Genomic DNA, 22035 nt, shown 5'->3' on the forward strand with positions numbered 1-22035 from the left:
TACCATGTCAAAACATTCATTGTACCCCTAACAATTCACCAAGCCTTATGGAAAGAACATCCTCATTGATTTCTCAAGAAAATTAAGAACATCATTATCATTCATTCCAATTAACTCCTCTTCATCTCTATCATATATTATTTCCAATATCTTCCACGTTTCTCATATTTGCTTAGCAAACTTATAACATTCTTCAAATGGTGTCTCTATATTAGATTGTTGATATTCATATGTGACTCTTGCATTAATCCACTTTTGTATCTTCATCCATCTATCCATATCTTCATTTTACTAATTCATATTCATCTTCTAAAATGATCAATGGTGTTTCTTATTTCCCTTTGTGAATGTTTTGAATCACTAGTTCTTCCACCTTGTTTTTCTCATCTTTGCTTAGTTTGCCCTCATTGTTTTGGACCATCCCAATTGATGAGAATAGCTCTCCCCGTTTTGAACTTGAAATGGACCTGTCCCATTGTTCTGGTTCATTTCCTTAGGATCCTAGATCCTCTATCGTATTATCTAAAGGTTGATTCAATTTCTCCAAGCCACACCATTGTAAGAGAGTGACACATTTCAAAATAGATTAGTTTTATAGGAGGGTGAGGGACACCCTATTATACCAAAAAAATCCAGGATACACAATAAACTCCATTTTAAAAAGAAAACTAAAATATTCTTTTTCAAATCACGCAGCTGATTTGTTTCTTGGATAAATTTATGAATACTTTCTGATTTGTTTATTTGTGAGTTAGATTTTAGAGAGAAAGGAAGAGAGAAGGTTTCAGAGTATGAGATACATTTGTGAGATGACTATGAAGACTTCATAGTTAGTTTTTAATTTCAGATTATTTCACTATTTACACATTTTATTATTTGTTAGATTAACTAATTCAACAACAATAATTAAGTTTTAACCCTATTATGTGGGATTGGTAAATAAATCGAATGATATAAATAATATTTTATCATAAATTATGTTTATTGACAAAACATTAATCTCTAAATTTTTACTAATTGGGTTGCATATGCATATTAGTTTCACTCTTCCTCTAAAAATGAACTAACTTTCATTTGACAAACTCTCCTTACTAGACTTTTAACATTCTCATATGTTACATCATGTTATTTGATTGACTCAAGATATATAATCTACAATTATGGAATGATATGATCTATAATATTTAACTATATAACAAGATTTGTTTGTTTTTTACTAACCTTACACTAAATATACTTCATCTTTGACTACCAAAGTTGTGTTTCTAAAGTTTGTCTCTACATCTTTAACTTCTCATTTAATTCTTCTCCGGAGTTAATCCAATATCGTATATAATAAACATAATTATGACATCTGTTATTGGATAACTTGCTTAAACATATCCATAACCAAGCTCAATATTAACCCTTTGATAGAATTAATTATTTTTTTTTATAATTTTATAATCTATATCAGGCCTTCAATGTATATCAGACAATTTTGATGCTTATTGAATATCAATTTCCTAAATTAAGAAAGCATCTAATACATGAATAGAAGGATTACTTCTCCAGTACTCTAAATTTATTGAAGGGAGTACTCTACCAAACCAAACACTTCGGGCAGATTTAATTTGCTAAGAAATAAGCAACACAACACTGATAAAAAATGTTTGTCACCTGTGACAACACATAAGTCTTGTTTTTGTCCCCCACTAAACCTGGGAACAAATTTTTGTCCTGTGCACTACAATTGTTTTGTGCTACCCCTTGATAACTCATCACTTAGCAAATAAAAAACACTCTTTGAATTCATTTGTGAGTTGGGTTTTAAACATAAATTAAGGTTTCTGAGCCATCTCACAAATGAATGGAAAGATGGGAGAAGGAAGTAACCATTATTTGGATATATACAAATGGGAAAACCTTAATATGCACTAAAAAGGACAGAGATGAGAGGAAGAGAAAAGCACACCTATTTAAAAAAAACAATCTTTACAAACCTCTCTCTCTCAAGCTGCTCCTGTTAAAGGCAAATTGTAATCATCAACTCAAATGCCACTATTACAAGTTCACATCAATTTTAAAAACCATCCAATTGGGAACTCTCTCTTGTCGAAGTAGAAACATCAATTTCAGCTGCGTGTTTCTTTTTTAGCTTCGCTACAAGAACCCACATGTTAGCAAGTTCATTTTCCAGGTATGCTTCTCTTTGCTTAGATTCCTCAATCTTTCTTTGAAGCTCAACCTCTTTCTGATCTTTCTCTGAAAGAACAGCTTCATATGATAGCTCCCTTTCTTTACTCAAAGCTAATTCTCTCTTGATATCTAAGTTTGATCCAACTTGGTCATTTCGTCTAAGTCTAGATTGACTTTCCCTTCGTCCATTTTGGACCGTTCCACCGGATCTACGTTGGGTGGGTGAATTCTTGGATGCAGCGAGTTCAGCAGCAAGCCTCTCATTGTGGTTCATGAGTTTAGCAACTTCTTCGGATAATGCCTTAAGCTCGACAGCAGCAGCTGAAGCTAGCCCTTTAGCATATGAACTCTCTTCTGCCAGTTTCTGATTCCGAAGTTCTAGCTGCTCCTTTGATTCTGTTACTTCTGCCACCTTCTGCTTCAGCTGTTCTATCTCATTTATCTAATTAAGAAGTGCAGAAAATAAGTGCAAATGATTTCACTAAATACAAAATTGATGCCATTACATATGATATCTACAACTCACGCTCCACTTAAAAGGTTTCTTTCATAAATTAAAAGCTCACAAAGAAACAGAAAATAACCCCAAATGAGGCAGGCATAGAACTATTCCTCGATCAAAATAAGAGAATAAATGCTTTCCAGAATCAAAATTGGATGCATGCAATCAAAGAGCAAACAACTTGACCATTGCTTCATGCAAATATATATATACACATCTATAAGTGACTCAAGTGAGAAAATTGTGATTGTGTGAAATGAAAACAATTAACATAGATCATTGACTCTTATTTGAATGGTCAAGAATAAAAGATAAATACATGTGACTTTTTTATAAGTGATAAGATGACCATTAACTAGCTTCATTCATGTATAGTTGTATGACCTAGATTTATTGTTCTCGCAATTTTTATAATGTTCTCAGTTCTCACTTGAGTCATCCCCAACATATATATATATATATATATATATATATATAGAGAGAGAGAGAGAGAGAGAGAGAGAGAGAGAGAGAGAGAGAGAGAGAGAGAGAGAGAGAGAGAGAGAGAGAGAGAGAGAGAGAGAGAGAGAGAGAGAGAGAGAGAGAGAGAGAGAGAGAGAGAGAGAGAGAGAGAGAGAGAGAGAGAGAGAGAGAGAGAGAGAGAGAGAGAGAGAGAGAGAGAGAGAGAGAGAGAGAGAGAGAGAGAGAGAACATTGTCCAATCATGAGAAGGAAGCAAATCTTGACCACTGCATCATGCAAGTGTGCTAAGATTAGAAAATAAAGATTTGTGGCTTTTAAGTAATTTCCAATCTTGATCATCCATGTAAGATGGAGTAGTTAAATTTTTCTTGCCTCATAATAAGATAGCACTCACTTCATAAGAACTTATGCACAGCAATAACAAAGTAATGCAGGTAGTTTGAAACAAGTGCTGTATTATAAGCACATTGTAGGCACCCTCTTGAGAATAACTGCGGGAAATAACGACAAAGCATAACCACCCGTAGAGATAAATTAAATACTAAGAACTGTAGTAGCACTCAGTGTATTATACCTGTGCTTGCAGAAGGGTCCCTTCATTAGTAAAGTTCGAATTTCCTTTGTCGAGGTAAAGTTCACCACTATAATCTTTGGTTAGAGAGAAAGGTTGTGAAGGATTGACTACATCGCTGCAATATTTTAACTCTAATGCATCTGCAAGTTGCTGTTTCAGAGAAGCAATTGTTTCTTGAAGGCTTTCACATTCACATACCTGATAATGCCAAATCACTCACTTAGATAAGAAAAATAGGAATTTCAGAAAAGTAATATAAGCTAGACTTTTTACCTTCTGATTAAGCTTTTCTTGGATTATTCGGTTATCAGCTGATTTGACCTGAATTAGCACAATAACATTAATAGTTAACACTGGCTTCATTAGAAAACAAGCATCAGAAAGACCACATGTTCATGCTATCACTTTTGGCAGTTGAAATGTCTCCGCTACATGATAAGAATATCATTGACTTGCATTATCAGAACAGAAGCATTGGTTTCAAAAATCGATCATATTAAATCATTGACTATTCAAGCTGTGATTTGAAAATACTACAAAAATACAATAGTGTTTAAGAAGAAATATGGATATAACCTCCTACATGTTCCACAAGAAGATCTGTTGAGTGCTACTTGTCAATTATATCCTATTAGGACTCTGTCTAATGCAATGATATGATGGAAAACATTGGAAAGATGTAAACAGTTATCACCTCAAGTTCAAAGGATTTCTCATTTAATTGCGCTATCATCTCAGCAACAATCTCCTGTACAAAACAATCAGCATTACGTAAGACTCCTAACAAGTGAAACAAAACAAGAATGTTGTAAAGTGAACATACCTGGGATACTCCTGATTGATCCATGTTATCTGAAGCAGTTAAAGAACGAGAAATTTGCTTCTCCAGCAAATCTATTTGTTCACTCTTCGCCTTAATTTCATCTTTCAACCTTGTTATCTCCGCCTTTGAATGAATTAAAAATGCAACTTTCAGGTAAAACAGTGACAGTTATTATTCTAACCATACAGACAAAAACATCAAAAAAAGAAAATAGTCATACATGAATCTGACCATTCTGAGGATTTCTTGCTGTTTCCTCAGACAGCCTCTTCAAAGCACTTGAATGAAGTGCTACTTCTCCAGATAAAATCTTATGCTGCTCTCTCAAAAGATCAATCTGGTCAACTGATTTGATGCTTGTCTACGAAATTTAAATTAAAAGTGACATAAGGTAGAAATATAGATGCCGATAAAAAAAATGTAGAAATATAGATGTCCACAAAAAATAGAGTCATCAGTCACACATCTTTGCTAGAGCCCAATGGCCACTAACCACCATATTCTCTGTTTTAAGATGAAAACAGGGATATCTTGCCACAAATAACAGCAATCTAACAGATATTTCTCAAACTGAAAGCGAAAGGTAATACACGAAAGCTATTTAGGCCTAACAGTTGAACAGACAGGTAAACTGATCACTGGGTGAAAAAGTAATGGCAATATTTTAGAACAGAAGAGAAATGATAACTAGCAGCAAACCGAATAAAAAAATGTAAGACAGTGGCAGAAAAACACCTCTATTCAATTTTATCTATCCTGGTGACACAAGGACATTTATGCACTAAACTGCACTTCAGTGCAAATCTGGATACTAAATCATATATTTAGTACTAGCACAATTGATGTTGTTGATAGTGATTTTCAATTCATTTGAGACTTTTGACATAGAATATATGTAGTGTGGGGAATGAATATGTGATTTTCCTAAAACTACAATTTGACATTTTAGCAAGGAAACAACATAAGCAGTCAACTACATACCAAATATGTCTCTTGTCCCAAAAAACTATCGTCGTGAATATCTTTATCATCCCTTGCATCTGATATAGGATCAGCACATGGAGAGCTTTCAGCAGGTAGAGAATGGGAAAATCTTGACTCTGCATGATTACCACTTTCTCCATGAGGTGTAGAAGGTATGCTAGTAGATTTTGTGCTGCTGGACTTATCACTAATGCCTGACGAGGCATTATCTCGTTTCTGATAAAAATAGAAAAAGTCAATCTTAAACAAATAGAGTTTAAACTGTGAAGAATACCCAAAATGAAAAAAGCCATTATACAGCTTGGGAAACATAAGATGTTTGACAAGGTTCCTAAGCCAACACAACCAGAGCATGCTTCAAAATAAATGTTATTTGAGCAAGATGATTGTAAACGTGCAACAAAGTATAATCAGGTGACAAATGCATGGTCCAGACAAAGCTTGAATTTTGGTCTAGTTAAATGCAGTCAATTAACTATTCGACTGATGATTAAAACTCTCCAGTATCAAGTATTTCCTATTAAAATGAACTTTAAATATATACTAACAAACTAAAATGTAGGAATAATTAGAGTTGATCAAATGAAAGAAAGCCGCATGAATAGAGGGAGAGCTGAACCAAGAAAAACACTAGATGAAACCAACCAAAAGGAATTAGACCCAAAGCCATGTCGGAGCATTTAGTTTTTTATAGAACATAATGTCGGTTGAACTATATAGTCAACATGACCTAGTGGGAAAAAGGCTTTGATTGTTATTGTGAAGAAGCAAAATGTATACTAATTTCTAAAGCCACAAGTCTAGAACAAGAGTTAAGGGATAATATCATAATACCAAGGAATGCATAAAAGGACATTGCCCCAAACCTACTTGTTGGATTGCATACATGGTCAGGCACAGCATTTTAAATAACACCTCATCTTAATTAGTAGATGTAAACTATATATATCTTGAAATATAGCATTTCAATCATGTTATCCTAATTTCTAAGCATCAGCAAACAGCAACGGTCAACTTACACGTAACTTCAACCAATTTAGTAGTCCGTGCTTCTTTGCCTTTTTCTCCTCCTTAAGAGAATCATTAGTTGTTACAGAATTTCCCTCCAAATTAACATATAAATCCACATTTTCCTCGTCTAAGATCAAGTCCCGCCTTTTGTATGGAAGATATGCGAGCTTCAAAAAGAATTTATAATTAAAAAATATGTTGAGCAAAGAAAAAATTAACCTTTCACTCTATAAAAGGGTGGCCCAATGAACGACGTTCCCACCTAGTAGGGTCTGGGAATAGTAAATGTACCCAAGCTTACCCCCACAAGTAGAAAGGATGTGGCAAGGGTTTGAACTCGTGACCTCTTGGTCACGAAACATCAACCTTACCATTGCGCCGAGACTTACCCTCAACCCTTTACTCTATATTGAGACAAAATATGTACAAGTAATTTAAAATCCATGAAATGTGGGGAGGGGAAGTGGCAGAGATTAGGTGAAGGCTAATAGAAAATGAGAAATACCTCTTCTTCCCCAAAGGAATGTCTTCTACGAGGACCCGGCCTATCAGGAAATCTTGTTGAATGTGATGCTTTTGTGGAGACTAAAATCAACTTAGTCAATCGTTGAATTCTGCCTAACAAAGCAGCTTTGGCTTCTTCTTCCTGTTCCAATCTGGATTGCAACCTAACTTGACGATCTTCTAACTTCACATAATCACAACAATTGACAAACATTCAAAATCAGAATGCCAATTTCATAGAAAAACAATAAACTCAATGTTCAGTAAACTTAATTCACAATAAATAATTACCCTCATTTCTGAGTCCACACATTATGCCTTTAGGAGGTTAAAAAAATTAACTTCGATTTTTTATTTTTATAAAAGAATAATATAGATGACTGGATTCAAACAATGAACAATATGAGGAAGTCTCCTAAACAAAAGAACAAAAATATATAACAAACATGAAGGAAAAAAGGAACTCGATGTAACAGCTTCCCAATCCCTTGACATATGGTTAGAGAAACCCCAAAGGCCACTAGTTCTGCACCACATAGATACCCAAGGCCTAACTTTAAGGGATAAGGCAATTTATAAAGTTAGGATACAGGTACTGCAGATATATCATAAAAATATAAAAATGTAAACAATAAAATTATTTACCCATAATATAAATACAATTTCATAATATTCTAACTACTAGACTTCAACAGGACACTATAAAGTGTTCCAAACAAAAACATATGAAGAAGATGTGTATGATTTGAAGAGAATGAATACACAAATGACTTGTAAATGAGTGACACGGTTACCTATTCATCAAGTCAGTATTGGAAAATACCTGTTTGTACCCAATCAGTACAAATACTGGATATGTACCCAGTACAAAGTACCGCAACCATTTTAAGGGTACCCATGCATCAAAGGTTTCCCACATCCCCTTATTTAAACTGAGACAACCTGTGATGACTTTGTACAAACTATTGATGGGTCTATGATCACTAACTCTAATACATCTATCTTTTAGGAACCAAGAGATGAAAGTAGAATTGATACATAGGTCTATAATCATTTGCCCTCAGTAATTTTTCCCCATCCTCTAGGAAAACATGGTAGAAATATTCACATTTAAAAAAGGCCAACAAATAAAACAAAAAACAAAAGGCACACACACACATATATTATTATATATATGTATATATATATATATAAATACAAACCTTTTGTTTTAAGAGCACAATGTCATCTTCTCCGGTATCTTTTGATTGAACTGTGACAATACCCCTCTTCAATTGGTTCAATTCTTCCTTTAAGCATTGAATCTCTTGTTGGTATTTCTTGATAAGTGACTTCTCATCAATTATCTGCAGTTTCAATTTAACTTTTTAATTAAAATATAATAATATGAAGGGATAGGAGAGACTACAAGATCAAAGGATCATACATCTCAAAGAAAAGGGGTTCCAAAAAAATGAAAAACATGTCATGCTAAATATCTACAGGTAGAGCTCCTCCAGAAACAGAAGAGGCAGAGCACTAGAATGAAGAGAAGTCAAGAAACCAATGTGCTTTCAATGTGCACAACAAAAATATAATGTGAACTTTAAAGATCCAAGCATCTCATTTCAATCACTAGCTGTGCAAACCGAGATAATCTCCCAAAACACCTTCCCCTCTAAAATCTGGAGGTTCATACAATGTCTTCCTGGTTTGGTCAAAACACAAAAGAAAACTATTTGAAAGTTTCTTTCATTTAAAATTTGAAGGATAAACATTGTCCAAGAATGAAGATTGCACATAAGTGCGTGCATATCTTTGGACAAAAATTTATTCACAGGCAAAAAGGCAGCTACACAGCTAAGTAGCAATTTAACAAATGGCAGCTGAAAGTGGAACCAGCCACTACCAAGATCAGATAACAAGCTTGCAATTAAAATTACAAAGTCTTAAAGTTTAGCCTACCTTGTTTTGTGCTGCTTGTATTTCAATGTGCTTTGCCCGGTGAGCAAACTTCAATGTATTATGTGTCTCTTCAGTACTACTAGATGAAGGAGTTACTGTGCAAATGAGCTGTAAATTAAATGACAATAAACTATCAGAAGTTCAGAACAGCTAATTTATGATTTAGCATTTCAAACCATTTTTATTCAACTTGGACCGGTCATCGAAGTGGAACCAGGGTGCTGGGATACTGGTCCAACTGGTAGGTCACTAGTTAAACTGTGTACCGGCCAAATATATATAATATAAATATATTATTAGGTAATGAATATATTAAGATGATAGGCATTATTTTAAATGCATTAGGATTGAGCAATACTATAAAAATTGAAAAACTAGATAATTAGTTAATAAATTAAGCAACATGACATAAAAAGCACAGTAGTTTAGTGGTGACTATATCCATAAGTGCATTAGAAACCTAGGCTCACTCCCTCAGGTTAAACATTTTGGTAAAAATGAAGAATTTTAAATAATGCAAAGTACAACAGCAAGCCGTTAAGCCGGTCCAGTTCATGGCAGTTGAGGCTGGTTTTCAACAGTTTCAATTGTTTTCATTATGGTTTCTCACAGTTCTATAGCATATATGGTCTATTTGACCAACTGGACAGGGTTCCGGTTTCTAGTTGGGACCAGAGGGTCCAGTTAAAGATACTTCTAATTTAGAGATCTGTAAATGAAATTTATTTTTCACAAATAAATGCATGGATGTAGGTCCGACCCTTCCCAGACCCGGCACCAGGTTCACTTTAAATGCATTTACGTGAAAATATCTACAGAAGTGAAGCCTTACGGATACACGCCCATGACCACTGAGGGAAGACTGAAGTAGTCTAGTCAATTTGGAGTCCCTATAAGGTATGTGACTAGGTTTCTCTTCAGTCAATTTCGAAATAACCTGCATACAAAGATAACCCAACTTAAACAGGCAGAAACATATGTCCATTGAATGCAACAGCACACATTGAATAAACTAAGCTTGAAGACTACTGCACATAGATCTTCTGAATGCATAAGCATTCCATCAATAACAGAGAGGACATTATAATAACAGCATAAAGCACAACTGGCTGTTGAAGCCTTGAGATAAAGACCACTTAATTCCGATGATAAAGACCATCGGCTGTTCAGTGCACTTGGTCCCTATGAAGACCACTTAATTCCAATGTTAAACTCCCACCCCCACCCCAAGAAAAATCCTCCCCAGTCCCCACCCTAGGCTTTAGAGTCCTATGTACTTAAAATAAAATAAAAAAGGTTTGAAACCTCACAGTTCCAAGAGTTAGAAGACTTTTATTGATATATGACCCTTCTCTCCTTCTTATTCCAGTTGTTCCCGCTTTGGAGCTCTCAGAACCTGCTAGATCGATGAGATTCTGCGTGTATAAGTAAAATATTGAAAAAATGTAAGAAACGATTGAAAAATATAAAGCAGGAACATGAAATCATTACACATTTTCAAGCTTAGACGTAGAGATCTAAAGTACAAAGCAAATGAAGAGCAATAAATATGTTTAAAATATCTACCAGTTGTGACAGTGTTACTGCTTCTCCTTCACTATTTTCACCACATGGACTACTCTCTATGATCTGATACATAATAGTGAGCAGTTAAAAAGAGTAAAAGTAATATTGTATGCATAAAAAGCAATTTAAAGAAATAGGTTATATTCTGATGTTCCATTTTTTGTTCCAGAACCTGCTAAGAAGTTAGAGGTTGTGTCATTGATGATCTAGCTAAATATTTTGGATATATTTAGTAATCATCCAAATCACTAGTGGGTCTTTTTATCTTTAGAATGAAAAATATGAATATTAATAATAAGAGGTTTAGGGATTAGGAATGAATGCATTAGATAGAAGGGTAGCTCCTATTATAGAAAAGATGGCAGACTCTTCTCTTAGGTGGTTTGGGCATACATGGAGCAAACCAGTAGGAGCCCCATTAAGGAGAGTAGATCAAATGTAGGTTAGTCCAATTTCTAGAGGTCAATAAAGCCACAGGTTAAACAATTAAGAAGGATTTAGAGATCATAATATATGATATAGCATTAAGACATTGTTTCATCATTGATCTATCTCATACAGATTCGACAAAGTTTTATGTTGGTTGTTGACTATCTAACACAACCTTCACATAAGGCCAACATATTATGTTGGGCAGTGAAATGTCAACAACATAATAAAGTCCATGTAACAAAGATGAGAATGTTATGATGGATGAGTTAGTAGATACACTATACAAGATAGAATTAGAAATAAATACATTATGGAGAAGGTTAGAGGTTAGTCCAATTTCTAGAGAAAAAAAGGGAGACCAAGAAAAACCGTAAGTGAAACAATTAAGAAATGTTTAGAGATCAATGTTTTGTCAATGAACATGATTTATTATAAAGCATTAAGGCGTCGTTCAATCCATATAGCCAACTCCACCTAGTTGGGTTAAGGCTTGGTTTTTGTATTATAGTATAGTTTGATTTTCAACTAGTGGGAGTAAGTCTTGGTTGTTGTTGTAATAATAAGAAGTATTTCTTTTGGAGTTTAGTGAAGGTAAACTCATTTGGTAGTTACAGGACTGATTTGACAATTACATAGCTACAATTACTGCTTATTACATATAAATGCTAAAAAGTAAGTGTTAAGATAAACACAATAGATACAAATGTTTGATGCGGTTTGGTGTTAGAACATAAAATAAATAAAAGAAACATGTTAATCGATTAGAACAATATCAATTGTCTTTTATGATAGTACAAACCCACCAGGGTAAATATTGTATGGCTCCTGCTACTGAGTAGGTTGAAGTTTGTGGACCCAACATGCCTGTGCTCTGTTATCAAATCAAATTTAGTCAAGAATCAAGAAAGAGACACATTAAAAAAAACAAGGGAGAACACCTAGTAGAACTTTAGAAGAACCCAATTCTCATGATCATTCGCAAAACCAGCAAAACAAATTTATTCATTTTTAATTTTTTAATAACATCCCAACCATAACCAGCTACTTTGTGAGAGTACCATGTTAAAATTTGTCAATTAATATCCTGGTATTTTAAACCATAAGCATAACCTGCTTCCCAAAAGAAAATGGTTACATAATGCAAGTAAAGAAGAATGGGTAATTTTTTATGCCCACCACTGTTTATAGTGATACTCAATTTTAAGATTTTTTATTTATTTCAACACTTAATTTTAAAATTACATAAACATTACTAATTAGTTACAGAAGGCATAATCAGAAACAAAAACATCCCAAATTGTTATGGTACACACAGACCAGCAAACTAAAATAATCCACAAGAAAACAAACCTAGCTGGCACTTTTACCTTCTCCGGCTGCTATAAGGGACAGTGCATGAGCAGGGGAGAGTACAACCTCTTCTTTTATTCCCTCGATGAATGTGCCCTGCATATGAATCAAGAAATCAAAATATAAATGATAAAGCTGCCCTTCAAAATGCTTATATTTACATGTATGTTTAATGCCTAACATGCTGATGACTCAAATTGCAGTATACATTCTTTACAATGAAAGAACAAGAAATATAATTCATGGCTCAACATACAAGAGTCATAATGATTGAAACAATTTGTTACAATTACCAAAAACAGAAAGACCATGTCATTCCTGTATTATTTTAGTTTTAGTTTTCACTTGGCTTGACAAAAGAAGATTGATTTCTCTGAAACTCATCTCAGCCATGTTTTCCACAGAAAAATTCAAAGGATTGCTAATAATCACTCATGAAACAAGCTAGAGTGAACCATGAGATATAGACCCAACATCAAATGGCTACTTGGCTCAATCTGCTAGGAAATTATCCGGTGAATGTTAAGGTTCCATCTCAAAACCAAATGCCAATGAGAGGAGTACCCAATATCCCCCTCCACAGAAGCCTGCTGGACCGAGTGATGGCTTCCTTCTAGCCATTCCGAAAAACCAGAGAAGTTGAGCTCTAACTCTAATACCATATTTATTTTCAACTCAAAACCAAATGAAAATGAGAGGAGTGACCTAATAGGTATATAAACTGCACCCTAGAAAACAAGGTAGGCAGTGTGGGTCATACTTATAACTTATAAGGCTAACTTTGCTATAACAAATTGGTAAACTTGCCAGCAAAACTGTTGATGACAGCTTATGTCACCTGTCCCTCGTCCATGCTTTGGTACTTAAGCTGAAGAAATGAATACAGTTACAGTAACATGCCAGACCAGAACAAATCATCATAAACATTTAGAGCTGCTAACAAGATGACTATCCAACTTAGTTGATAGTTCAAATCTTAGTCTAACTAAGGTAAAATTTGTCTGGTATAAACAACACATGACAATTTGACCAAGCCAAAAATCTCCACCGAGTTGCCCAATTATCGCTTTACTTACTATAAGGGATCTCTCAAATGGTCCAGTGGTCATTGTTAGCCAATGAAGTCTGCCTTCATTGGGCCTTGTAGTAACTTGGCACAAAATTTAATTGAAAAAACAAAACCATGGTAGGATAAGGCTTTGGTTGTTGTCTTCTATTCGACACAGATATCCTCCAGGGTTTGATTTTCGTCTATGAATTTCAATCAAACTATTAACATTTAGGCACTAACACCAAAGAAATTCAGAACAGACAATCTTTACTCTCAAAAATGAAGATAAATATATAACAAAAATAGTTCAGAAAAGTTATAATCTGCACCTGAGCATCCTCTCTGACTCTTAAGTTCTGTCCTGCTGGATTTAATAAGTCATTAACCACCTAAAATTAAACAAAGTTTTAAGAATAAGAGTGTGAAGAATAAAGTAGCATTAATCAAATTTCTTTTAATGCAGAGTTTAGAGGAAATAGACAAGTTTTTGGAAGACAATAAATATCAGCATGAAAGAGCAACACAAGGAGAGTGTAGATAGGAAGAAGCCGACCTCATTGTAGATCTCCAAGTACGAAACTCGAAGTAGGAACTCTCGGTTTGGAGTCTGGTTTACAGAAACAACAATCAATGCAATTCCTGGAAAAATAAGCACCACAAACAGACTGGTAATTTACCTCTTGGATAATGCTAAAAGCATCCTTCACAGCAAGAGGTATGATTCCAGGAGATCTTTGATCGCCCTGCAAATATGAACATATGAGCAAGGGGTAAACTTCTGTTCTATGACCAGATAATGATATAATGTCACACTATGATCCAAATCCATAGCATAACCTGACACTCCCAGCAATTGTCACAATAATAGATAGTACTAATTAATGTTATTGGATGATGTAGCATAAAATATTATTAAGTAGCAGAAAAGTAATGCAAGATTTCCAGTCACATAGGGTGTGTTTGATTTGCGGAAGACATGAGGACAACACAAGACACGAATATCTGTCCCCAGTTTGATTTCTAAAATGACTTTAGTTGACAAAAAACTTGATCTAGGGACAGCACAAAACTCACTTTTTTGTCCCCCACTAAACCATGGGACAAAACCGTCAGTTTGTCCACAGCCCTAAAATATCAAAACACCAAAAAGTCACCAGTTGCCCCTTATCTCCTCCCTATTCAACTCAACAAAGAATAACATCAAATTACCAAACCATTCATAGCATATCAGAAAAAAGAATGGCAAGTATCAAAATGGTCCGGGATTGATCCTTTGTTATTCAAGTGTGGTCTAATAATCTTTTAAGTGCATGGCATTGAAAATTGAAAATAACAAACATAACTAAATAGGTAAGTTTATCATAAACATGCAGATCAACAAGATGAAGGCAGAACATAAATGTGGCCTCACATGCATCGTATGAGTCTTCCCACTGCTTGTTACTCCATATGCGAATATTGTACCTGTTACGAAAAACATAGAGGAGTTCAATTGTTAAATACTTAATATGTCAGGTACGCATTGTATGAGATTTTATGCTCTGCCCTTGCTGAATATGTAGTAAATAGTAAGTTTAATCTGTCAATTACCATTGATGCCCTCCATAGAACCGCTAACAACATGCTGAGCAGCAACATCATAGACATGACGGGTTGTGGTTGTGGGACCAAAGACGCGATCTAAAAGCAATAAAAAGAAAATTGATTTGTGATAACATTCACAATTTCACAGATCGGATGGAGGGAGGACTGTATATTAAGAATAAATGAACATGGTTAAATTTTGATTTGTGATAAACATACAAATCACAATTTCATGAAATTTAAAATCCTTCTCTCAAATTGGGTCATAACAGTTTTGTAAGTATTACTCTTCAAATATTATTACTATTCCTATGTTGTCTACATTAAGAGAAACTTCTAATATAGGTATTGCAATAAATGTTTTTAGAGCAGTTTTTCTAAGATGATGCCTAGAGACTAATATTGATAAATGGAACTGACTTTATTTTCAGCTTCTCTGAGGAGGATTAAACTTTCTTTCATTAACCCTCACCCCTTCCCATAAATATCCACTAATTCTAGTTTTGGATGCAAGAAATAAACCTCAATGGCAGTGACAATTTCTTCATTTTTTTTCAACCGTTAACATCATCATGAGATTTTACTCTAAAAAATAAATATAAAGAAGTTCAATATTACAATGTGATTAACAAGGTAGAAGTATAGTATCAACAATTCGACCCCTAAAATCGCTAGTTCAGGGAGGGTTTTACTTTTACCTAATCATCACACCCTGCCAAAGCACTCTATCTATATTCATAGTATATATACTTCACCCGCAGTACCAAATGAATAAATGCAAATAACAAAAATCATATCCACAAATATCAGTTTAGCATATCATACCGTATGCATACGCTATAGACAGATTATACTCATTTCGCACTATAGTTTCTCCATCTGCATACCAAGCAATCTCCTCTCCTTGACGAATTTCCCTCGGGCTGTCCAATTCATATACCTCATTTAAACTAACAAGTATATATACATGTAGAACACAAAAGTAACAACAATAATGCTTACTTTAGAGGACGAAACCGAACAGTTACAGTGACATTTTCTTTCTCTCTTTGTGCATCCAAAGGCACAGTTTCTATATGGACATGTCGCGGCGGCTTACTTCGAGCCGAAGATGATGCTGGCGAACTCTGACCATCAGCAGATGTTTCTGGAAACGGTTTAGACGATGATGTTGTTGAAGATGAAGGCGAATTAGCAGCTTTGGAGCTGTTGAATCCAAATCCTTTTGATTTCACACTTTGTTTTGATGCCATTAATAACACTTTCTCTCAATACTTCAATAATCAATAATAAAATTGAGTTAAGTGACAATCTAATTAAACATTAAACACATATTCTTGTAAATTTGACAGAACAAAAAATGAAAGAGCTGAAGAAAACACTAATATATGTTATATTCTATTATATTATAACACAACATTAACAACACGATGGTATAGTGGTGTAAGACCCATTGGACACCAGACAAACTAAAAGAAGATTAAAGGTTCAATTCCTGAAACGACAGTTGTGGGAAGCAGCAGTCGTAAGGTAAAACCAAAAAAAATATTATAAAATAATGTTTCATATATTCAAGTGAGCTGGGTAATTGTATGAAGGAAATAAAGGGGAAAGTGTGTGAAAAAAATGAACAAAATGCTTTGGTCAATGTTTTTGGAGAGTGTGAAAATGGATTAAGAAAATGTTGACCTGAAAAGAAAGAATTAGAGGAGCATTGAAAAGAGAAGATCTCATTGAAAGTGAAGAGATAGATCCAGAAGAGAATGGAAAATGTGAAGGAAACAGAGTCAGAGTCAAAGAGATTTCAATTAAAAGAGTGTGTAGATGAGAGAAAATATAACATCATCTTTAGGAGTAGAAATATTACATCAATTATAGTGTGTGAGTGATAGGAGTAAGAATTATAAATAAAAAAATGGAATTTGGTAAAGTTTTGAAGATATTATTCTCTTGCCTTGGAAGTGATGGCAATGGAAGAAGGAATGCATCAAAAGCTAAAACCTTATTTTCAATCCAACCTGTTTTTTTCTTTTAATCTAAGTTGAAAGGAAGGGGACATGAAATTGAAGTAGGTAAGAAGAGAATAATAACATGTCCTCAAAAAATTCATCAAATGGTGTGAGGTATTTTTTTTTAGCTATGCAACATCACCATAATTTATACCTAGTGAGTCATCTACATTCATTTATATCCTTATATCTTTTTTCAAGATACAATTATGATAAAACATAAATAACTAATGATAAAATAATAATGTATAAAAATTATATATTGTTAGAGTATATATTTTTATCTATTTTTTTAGGAAAATGATATGTGTTTCTACTAAATTCTCATATTAATTTTTCTAACTGGAAGAAAGTGACATATGTCACAAAGTGAGACTTCATTTATTAATGATTGATTTATAAATAACATGTGTCACTTTCTTGTGAGTAGAAAGGTTTTTAGGAATATATCATTAATGTGATTAATGATTTTTTTGTGAATAATGGTATTTCTTTGCCCTACAAGTAAATGTGTGGATACTCTCAAAATAAATATCACTGACAATAATGGAACTTTTAAAAAAAAGTTAATGTATTTGGAGATCTAATAACACTTGGTGAATGGTGAATGGTGTTAGGGTATGGTTACATTATCTTCCCACACAATTCTATTACAAAATGATCAAGTGAGATATGTTATAAATCAATCATTTTTAACATCATTAATAATTTAAAAAGAATAAAGTATTTTATTATATTAAGAGATAATTTATTTCCTCCGACCAATAAAAATATGATATATGTATTATTTTGTTTAGTTTTAAAAATATTTTTTATACAAAATGATTAAATAGGATATATGTCATGATTAATACTTTTGTTTTCTAATTTAAATATAGAACTTTGTAACACATGTATATCATTTTTTTTCCCTGATATATCTCTTTTCTTTCTCTCTTTTTTTCTTTTTAGTTTCTTTTTAGCGCGCATGCTGAGCTGGAAGGAGTTCTATTCTACATTCACGAGAACCGCGTGCAATGACAAGCAATGGAATTTGATGTTGGGATTTAAAGTAGTGCACTACCAATCATGCTTGATTACGTGTCAAGGGGTTCGATATTGGATTAGGGTTCTTTTCCGATACCAACAATAAATACATTAAATAAAAATAATGATTATTTTGATTATGTTTTGGTGGTAGAAAATAGTTGTTATTCCTTGTCCTTTTGGTTTGATCCTTCCATGCTGTAACCTAAATGGTTCCATTTTTCAATTGAGATAATATATATTGTCTATGATTGTGTTATTTGGTGGCTGTTTTTTATTGGTTAAAATTTAACTATCGAGAAGAGGTTAGTTTAGTTGTTGAGGAAGGTAGACCATATATATTTACATATTGTATGGTGAAGTTTAATTCCCAAAAATAATATGAATGTGGAGAAGAAAGATATAACATCACAAAGCTATCTCGATTACTTCAAATTATTTTAAGTTAAATATAAATAGTGTACTATTTTTTAACTTATTAAAAAGTATGACATGACATAATAAGTGGTAGATATTATAAAGCTATGGATTTACAACTATTGTATATTTTTCCTTCCTAATTCCAAAAGCACCTTTAATAAATTATACTTTAATTTATTTTAGTTTTAAATTATATATTACTTTCTTGTAAGATTTACATTATCACCTTTTATTTTCAGGCATATTGAATGTATTATTTTAGCCCTTAAGAAGGTGATATAAATTCTCTTTCAAAATCAAACAAATTTAGGTGAAAAAATAGAAAGACAAAAACAAATAGTTAACAATAGTTTATGAGTGAAAACAGATGTTATGATACCCATTATGTGACTACCTACACATGTATAAATATAAATAAATATATATATATATATATATATATATATATGTTGTATCAAATATCTATGTATATATTATGTGGAGAGAATATTTAATTTTATATATTAAATAAATCATATCATTTGAGATGAAGTGAAACAATCAAGTTTTACTGGTTAAATTAAATTGATTGTGAACTCTTACCGAACCAACTCAATTTGATTTGAGGGGTTGAATCAAAGATTTCATAAACTTAAATCGACTCAAATTCGAACTAGAAACATAATTTATTTCAAACTTGAGATTTGAGTCGAACAAATCTTTATCAAGTAGAGCCCTGGTTTGATTCATTTCTAACCTTACCCGTAAATATTGATCCCCATGTGAGTAAATTTAATAACTCTACTTGAATGGGTACCCATAGGTTTAAAATACTAAGTTGACAGTCTACTATAAAAGTTTGCACGTTTGAAGTTAAAAATTAATACCAGGCCATTAAAGCTCCTTTATATCTAAAAAAGAGTCATTGGATTATAACTTATTTATTTTATATTAATGTTTTAAGACCTACTTTGTTGAATGTAGTAGCAAGCAAAATCAATCTAACCACGAATAATTTACTCATCTCACATGCAAATTATTACCAATAAATTTTCACACCACCAAACATATAACACACATTATTTCAAGTAAATTAATAACAAGGGAAACCATCATTCCCAATTTATCCACTCTTGCTAAATGGTCAATGATTGTATAGGGTTTGGTTTGTCGAAGTTTTGTTCATGACAAAACATAGGAAAAAATGACCTAAAAAGAAATTTAAAACTTTCTCTTGAAGCTTAGGTTAGGGCTTGAAATTCGCTTTGAAAACAAAAAATGATATTTGCTTCTTTTCCTTGGTTACTTTGAGATTAATCAACAAAATAGAAGATAAGAAAGTTGTTTCCTCAAAAAGAATTATATGGAATTTTTACCTTTGGGGTAGTAGAACACTCTTTGGAATCACTTGAAAGTGTGAAGGATATAGAACTTTGGAAATGAAGAAGTTTGAGTCATGGAGGAGATGAAAGCTCTTGCTAAGAAAAGAAGATAAATAAAATTGAAAATAGGTGGTGAGGTGGAGGATGAAAGTAGTGACTAGGGTAGAAATTGGAGGGACATTTTTAGCAATTTGTAGAGAATTAATAAAAAAGGTGTATTCTGCTAAAAGGAAGATGTTGAATCTTAAAAAGTGGTCGAGTTCAATGACTAAGTGATTGGTGTCAAATCCAACAAAATTAATCAAATTATGAAAGTCATGTCTTATTAGATAGTGTTGACTATATAGATCAAACGATCTTATAATATTCTTTTATATATCATGTCCAGTTAATAAAATATTTATCTCGAAATGTTTCTCAATCATTTAACCAATGGTTTTTTTTTATCTAAACAATGAAGCAAAAGTAGTTTCCTACTTTAAACCATTTCTACTCACACAGAATTGTTTTAAACTTATTTCTATAATAATAATTGGAGATTGATTAAATTCTACATGAGAATCAAAATATTTCTATACGAGAATCAAAATAAGTATGGAAAGCAATCTAGTCAAAGAAATAATCTTAGTTTAGGTTTCAGAATTGATCATGGATAAAAGAATAATTCATAAATTCTAGAATAATTTGGTTATAGTTTTCATCGGATGAAGAATAATTCATAACTTCTGAAAACCTAGATTATATATTCTCATAACAATAATATAAAACTTGATCATTATAGTTGTCGATAACCTCTGATAACCTAGTCACTTGTTACTTTATCGATGACCAAGAGAAATACTTAGGTTTTAATCCCATTAATAGCACTAAAATCTATAGAGAGGCTAGCTCTAACCAACAAACAAACATTTAACTTATATTATACTGAATTATATATTATAAAATTTAGAATAAAATATCTCATCATATCAGAATATAAGTTATCTCATTCGACCATTAAAATTATGACACATGTCTTTTTTAATCAGTTTTTTAAATAAAAAAATCTAAAAAAATGTGCTAACCTACAAATAAGTGTATAAATACTGCATTGGTATCACAAACAAGTATTGAGTAAGGGGTTGTCGTATCTATAAGGACTTGGTAGATATTAGTATTTTAAATAAAAATTGTTATTTTAAGTTATGATTCAAAGGGTTTGTTTGATGACACAAGTAAATCGAAATTGTAATGATAAAATGAGTTGGGATTGAACTTCACACTTACTATTTGTACACAATTGATTCTTAACGCAATTTATTCAGTAATGATTATTCTATACAAAGATTTCAAAATTACTAAAAACTAATGTCTTAGTCAATTTAGCAACCTATACAAGAAAGACTTATGTCTAGTGACTTTGATACATAAGAATAAGCAATATGACTTACAAAACCATGCCTCTATGTCTAGCGATGCAAGCATGTACGTTGAGTAAAAATGCAACACCTCAAGTGTACTAGCCACCAATGTCATCGTCTATGCTAGAACTTTATCATAAGTTAGTCTATGTCTAGTAAATAAAATAATAAAATTCAGATATATGAGCCTTCAAGCATATCTAGATGTCTAGTAACACATTCTATTCAGTTTGAGAGTTATAAAATCACAATATTAGTTCTATGTCTAGATACCAAAAAGAGAAGTGCATGAAATTGCAAGTAATACAAGTCTATATCTAGCAAATGTACTACTTGTTGAGTTATGCAAGTTCAGAATAATGCAAGTAAGAGACTAAGCAAATTATTCAATAATTATACAATAAGGTGATCAAACTTAAAACAAGCATAAAGTAAATACAAAACTCAAATATAATAAAAACCTCATAAATTAATGGTGAATCACCGTGTATACATCAAGCTCATGCTATATTCAATCCCAATAAGGGTTTTAGCTACTCATGATAACAAAGTGTAAGTAAGATATGGATAAAACACAACTCATCGGGTAGTAGAACCACAAACAAATGAGTGTAATATTAAATCCTGTAATACTTACACATCGATCCCATGACTAAAAATGAGCTAAACTACCTTAGAAACTCAGAAAAAAGGTATTGCAAATCAATATTACAAAGTGTATGTCAAATGGTTCGAGTTAGAAGTCCTTAAATAGTATTCTAGTGTTGTTCTATGTGCTCAACGCACCTCTAGTTGGCTTATGGGACCTTTCAACGCACCCAGCTGCGCTAGGTGCACCACCCACTGCACTCAGCG

The 22035-nt window shown here is 32.8% G+C and overlaps 1 protein-coding gene across 4 annotated transcripts; it reads right to left on the reverse strand.

Moving 5' to 3' along the window:
- On the reverse strand, positions 1862 to 17038 carry LOC109330011 (kinesin-like protein KIN-7K, chloroplastic). 4 transcript variants are annotated; one of them, XM_019563964.1, is made up of 25 exons: positions 16919 to 17038; positions 15967 to 16238; positions 15790 to 15887; positions 14971 to 15060; positions 14792 to 14844; positions 14058 to 14123; positions 13934 to 13987; positions 13710 to 13769; positions 12347 to 12425; positions 11783 to 11850; positions 10548 to 10610; positions 10292 to 10396; positions 9814 to 9918; positions 8982 to 9089; positions 8240 to 8383; positions 7039 to 7221; positions 6542 to 6700; positions 5520 to 5738; positions 4759 to 4899; positions 4539 to 4661; positions 4410 to 4463; positions 3989 to 4036; positions 3818 to 3913; positions 3716 to 3760; positions 1862 to 2620 (listed from the first exon to the last, which is right to left on the reverse strand). In XM_019563964.1, exons 2-25 carry the CDS (start codon positions 16215 to 16217, stop codon positions 2063 to 2065), a joined length of 2970 nt encoding a protein of 989 aa, XP_019419509.1. In that variant the 5' UTR covers positions 16218 to 16238; positions 16919 to 17038; the 3' UTR covers positions 1862 to 2062. The 4 variants fall into 4 exon arrangements, with proteins under 4 accessions (XP_019419509.1, XP_019419507.1, XP_019419508.1 ...); XM_019563962.1 differs by having other exon boundaries at positions 3716 to 3913; XM_019563963.1 differs by lacking the exon at positions 16919 to 17038 and adding an exon at positions 16654 to 16781 and having other exon boundaries at positions 3716 to 3913.

The sequence above is a fragment of the Lupinus angustifolius genome, chromosome LG16 (assembly GCF_001865875.1).
Source record: "Lupinus angustifolius cultivar Tanjil chromosome LG16, LupAngTanjil_v1.0, whole genome shotgun sequence".
Taxonomy (NCBI): Eukaryota; Viridiplantae; Streptophyta; class Magnoliopsida; order Fabales; family Fabaceae; genus Lupinus; species Lupinus angustifolius.

What these genes read in the sequence shown, in the direction of transcription:
- LOC109330011 (XM_019563962.1), bottom strand. Translation starts at nt 16,217, where the DNA reads ATGGCATCAAAACAAAGTGTGAAATCAAAAGGATTTGGATTCAACAGC. An exon ending in GTTCGGTTTCGTCCTCTAAA is followed by an intron (nt 15,888 to 15,966) that starts GTAAGCATTATT and finishes TGAATTGGACAG; the next exon opens with CCCGAGGGAAATTCGTCAAG. An exon ending in CAGTAACACTGTCACAACTG is followed by an intron (nt 10,397 to 10,547) that starts GTAGATATTTTA and finishes TTATACACGCAG; the next exon opens with AATCTCATCGATCTAGCAGG.